Source organism: Montipora foliosa, chromosome 8 (assembly GCF_036669935.1).
Source record: "Montipora foliosa isolate CH-2021 chromosome 8, ASM3666993v2, whole genome shotgun sequence".
NCBI classification, from domain to species: Eukaryota; Metazoa; Cnidaria; class Anthozoa; order Scleractinia; family Acroporidae; genus Montipora; species Montipora foliosa.
The window spans coordinates 44581270-44586269 of NC_090876.1; the positions used below are offsets into that span (position 1 = coordinate 44581270).

Here is a 5000-nt window from a genome sequence, read left to right on the forward strand (position 1 = left end):
AATACTTCTGGAGGCGTCACTATACGGACCCAGACGTTACGTTGCTAGGGATATTAGAGAGAATGTATGGGAGACAGGTTACCAAAGAAGAATTGATGACGTCATTTTGACGCCATCTTGAATGCTTTGCATAAATTGTTTTGCGTAAATTGTTTTGAATTTTTCCGGGGAAAAAGTAATTTTCCTTTTAAAAAAGTTAACCATGAATTTACTGGCTCTAGGGCCTATGTCACCCAGTAACTTTCAAAGTTATTTTTATGGGTAACAATTTGCGGGTTGTCAAAATGAGAAAGCTTAAAATTGCATAATTAGGCTAGTTTTAAAAAGTATTCTGATGTTATGTTTATTGAAAGACACCCTCCAGAAACAAATTCGTATGTGAATCAGAATGCGAGAAAGTGTTCAGTGTAAGCAATAACGCTGGCAAAAACTGCCCCCATTAGCCGCAGTTAAACGATCGAGCATTTTTATTAAACATCAAACGAAAGGAAAACGAAGTATGCTATGAAAATGATGAGATAGGCGGTTAAGCATGCAGTCGAACTAAGTCTTCCAACATTTCGTTGGGCGAAAATGTTTGATCGATCATGTGGGGCTTTAGGAAGTGTCATTACTTTTATTTTAATCCTGTTATCTTACTTCATAATAAGCTGTAAGCGCGAAGTAACAATTGTGACATTTCATTTTTGATGAATTCTCGCCAAATGGGCCTTATTCGCGCGGCAGCCATATTGGCCTTGGACAACAGATTTCGTACCCCAAGCCTCGAGTTGAAATGTTTGGGAACGAGTTTCGGTGGGCAAAACAAACATTTTCAATCCCTCGGGAATCAACATGGCTGCCATGTGATTAAGGCCCATTGTAATTATTACTGGCATGTTACATGAACCTCATTTGGACGACCACGCCCGAATCCCGTATTGACCAAATAGAAGCGGGATAATCCCCGTTCGTAGCCTGAGACCACCCCTCCCAAGTCCTATCTTGAGCTAGTAGGAGCGGGATGATTTCTGCAGCAATACTCCTAGCAAGTTATTGTTGTAGTTTCCTTAAAGTAATTTCCTTAACTCGATGACAGACATAACTCATGACCCAAACCAGTTGCTTTTTCAAAAGTGCACGTTCGTCTCCATTGGTGAAAGTCCGTGTGACAGAAATGTGGCCAAGGTATTCAAGCACACCGCCTGTAAATTGCATATGGAGCTACCAGCAAACATGAAAAGACCAGATGTGAAGAAAGACCTACAAGACGCAAAGGAAAGGGCTAGGTAAGTTCGAATTTCGCTTTGAAACGCTCGAAATGTGCTGTAAAAATGAAATGACCTGCTCAGGTCCCTGATTTGGCTTGGAAACCCTTATCCTCCAAGTTAGCGGTCTCCTAACATTGCTAAACAGAGTGAGACTACTTGAAACACTATCTCAGAGACAATGAAGGCAAGCAGCTTCTTGCAAAGTACTATGCAGTCGCGTTGTCCGAAAACAGTAGGGAGCTTAAGCAACGACGACGGCGACTACAACGAGATCGTCATCTCAAAATTTAAATTTACGTTATTGTAATCACTTTGTGACTATTTCAAGCTTTTTTTTATGTGGCAAGGGTGTGGTATTTTCCCAAGTGGCCTATTGTTTTGGCCACTAAATATGCAAATTTGTGACACTCTCGTAGCCGTCGCCGTTGTCGTTGCTTGAGCTCCCTAATAAGGGCTGCAAGATCTACGACGGCGACGTCGACGTGTAAACGTCACCTCAGACTTTGACTTTGCACTATCGTAAGTGTTTCGCGATTATTCCGTCTGGTTCGCGTTGCACAGCGTGGCTAAAAATCGATAGGTACGAGCGGTTTCAGTTAAAAATAGAGAGTGAATGGTTCACATTAGTATACTCACATTGTCGTCAGACCTCAAATTTGGTGAGTTCACGGCGTTTTTATGCGGATTACCGCAAAAGATACGCTAAAATGCGCGCCACGCCATTATTTTCCTTTTTTTAACCATGGCTATTATTATTTTTCTGGCGTTGTCGTTGCTGCCGTTTCGTGCGAATAGAACGGCGCCGCCAAAGCAGGCGCCGATCAAAAGAGAAAGCCGAGCGCTTCGGTCTAGCTTTGGAGTTGCCAATCACAAAGACATACATAACATGGGCATAAACGTAAATAAGCGGGATGGATCGGCGTGAGAGAATGCTATTGGGAACCTCCGAAGACAGTCTAGGGAGAGATCCTCGGCTGAAATTCTGGAAACTTTGAGCGTTTAGTTGGGACCATTTCTCTCGTTCCATCTTCAAACACAAGCTATTTCAGGGCGTGGAACTTCGCATTTTTTTTTTTTTTTTCTGGTCTTGAAAATCTCTTGAACCGAGCCTCAGAGCGGTACTTGAACCCAGTTGTAAAATCCAACGCCATAACCACTGGAGCACTCAGCCTCAATGCGATAGGGGCCACTGTTTTCGTGTAACCCTTTGACTCCCAGACCTGAGTGATCAGTATGTAATTTCTTCTCACTCTTTCAAAGAAACGTTAGTCAGACAGGCATTGAGAATGAAGATTATTATCAGCTTAAGAGGCGTGATTTTGTCATAATATTAAATTCTCATGCCTATCCAACAAAGAAATCTATGGTATTAGTTAGGAGAATGAACGCTTCGGTCTTGGGAATGAAAGACCGGTTAACTAATTTATAGAGCTCCGTATGTGTCTTTTTTATTGTGCGGCTTCTTGTTGAAGAACAAGAGTGGACGAAGGACCCACCCAATGTGCTGGAAATGCGTTTTCCGTGGAAAATTGTTCCTGGAAGCCTTCCTTGCACAACCATCAGCGCATTACATGAAAACGTTACATCGTTAAATGCAACTGAATATATTTTGAAAGACTTAAAGAATTGGCTCATCTACTCTTTTCGTTATTAAAACATTATTCCATTTCTTGGGAAAAGTACAACTGATCCTCAAGGTTATGCTTTTACTTTAGAGAGCTTAAGCACGCGCGTTTTTGAGACGCGGACGGCAACCGGAAGTGAATATTTCGCACGCCAGGATAGCGGTCTCTCCCATATTTTTAAACTTAGGGTCTCTAATAGTGAAAAGATACTTAGCGATGTAAATGTGGTTGTGTGAAGACAAGCTAAAAGGGAAAACAGCTCACTTCCGGTTGCCGTCCGCGTGTCAAAATCGCGCGTGCTTAAGCTCCCTAATAAGTGACTTAAAGATCTACGACGCTTTCTCTCTTTTAACCAGTGATATCATTGTTTTGTGACGTTGTCATTCAGTTGATCGTGACGACCGCGGCGAAGATCGTTCAGTTCCTAATAACAACGTAAACGCTGTCAAACAATCATTTCATGGTCTGTTTAACCCTGCGCTAATTTCGTGGCAATTTAATCGGAAAGTAGCACTGATCTTCATGTGTATTCTCTTATTCCAAGTTTTAAGAAAGAAAATAATAATCTTATTTTTCAATATTCTACCCTTAATCCACTTTATAGATTGCGTGAGACCAGAGCTTTAGAACAAAAAGATGTTGATGTGTCCGAAGCTCTTCAGGAGAAATGCAGCGCTCTTGTGCCTCCTTCCACCACTTCTGCTAACCAGACCGAGGTCGAGATGTCACCCACTGCTCGTGAAACAACGTTAGCAAAAAAGCTGTCGCTTTCTTCGTTGCCAAGTGTTATGTCCTCTTCTTGTCCCGAGAAAATGGACATCGATAGCAGCTGTAGTAAAAGCGCTGATGATAGGCCGTCGTCGGCCTTGTCCGCTTCAGTCACGGCAGCCTCCTCGAACTCAAGTTCGGTTTCACTGTCGTCGATTTCGACTCCCTCTGAGAGTATCTCACCTGGTTTCGCTGCTGCTAGTCTTGTGGCGGTATGTAGCAGTCCTCAGATATCGCTGCAAGGGACGCCGTTAGACAGCGTAAGCAACGCAAGTGGAGGAGCAGATGTGGAATCATTGCCAGACACGAGATGTGAGCAGAAAAAGATTGTTGATGCTTCGTCTGATAGTGCCAGAAACGATGCTGATTTAAAACCGGTTGCTGCCACTATGGAAGACGGCTTAGAAGATCGTAAGACAGCTGAGGACAGAAATCAAGAAGCCACTATATCGAAACTAAAGGAAATAAAAGAAACCGGCCTTAGTTCTATTCGAGCTATGAACACAACAACTACAAAGTCGGAAAAGGCGGAGTCGCAAGTTAAACGCGCTGAACAATTCGTAGAAGAATCCAGTGAGACATCAAGCAAGGGAGAGGGCCAAGAGTCGCATATCCTTCCTCAGGCTTTTGCATCACATAGAACTTCCATTGCCTCTGTCTCTCCTCCTCCGTTGAAGACTACCTCCTCTGAGGACACTGCGAATAGTGGCTCGCAGTCTGTGTCGAACAATCCAAGAGTGGCTTCGCCCACGTCAGTGAATACTGAGCAAGATGCCCCCTGTGAAACCGAAAGAGCCGTTGCTTCCAAGCCCTCCTCGAAGGCTCCCCTTGAAGAGCCTTCCGCCAACTCACTAAAGGTAGCATCAAAAAGTGTGTCTCAAGTTTCCTCAAAGGGTGACAGTGATGAAACTTCCAGCGGCTCAAAGGCATCTGCATCTGCTACCACTAGGGCTGCCACTGGAGAGCCTCCTGAGAACACGACAAAGGCAGTGTCAAAGAAGGCTCCTCAGGTTACCTCAAAGGGCGACACTGGCGACTTGTTGGGAGCGTCCAGCGCTTCAAAGGCAGTCGCATCCACTTCGACAAAGACTACAGCCGCAGAGTCTTCAGACAACGTACCAAAGGTAGCGTCAAAGAGCGTTTCTCAGGTGTCCTCAAGGTCGGGTGACGTGCACAAAGCCTCTTCACAGAGGCTTTCCCCAGTACCGCTTAATGTTGTAAAACAGGCAAACCAAGTGAGATCCGGGGGCCCTTTGCACCCGTCGCAGCTGACAACGACGACTTCTGGGACTACCGTAACTCAACCGTCTAAAACGAAGCCCTCGGTTGCGAGTGACGGCCCGCGTCCCACTGTTGT

General features: G+C 44.5%; 1 protein-coding gene across 1 annotated transcript in view; it reads left to right on the forward strand.

Moving 5' to 3' along the window:
• The window catches only part of LOC138012646 (streptococcal hemagglutinin-like), a 15369-nt gene that overhangs the window by 9941 nt on the left and 428 nt on the right, over positions 1-5000 (forward strand). The window contains exons 7-8 of the mRNA XM_068859473.1: positions 1079-1268; positions 3480-5000. The exon at positions 3480-5000 is cut by the window's right edge and continues 428 nt beyond it. Coding sequence (XP_068715574.1) covers positions 1079-1268; positions 3480-5000 — 1711 coding nt within the window. The remainder of the gene's footprint in view (positions 1-1078; positions 1269-3479) is intronic.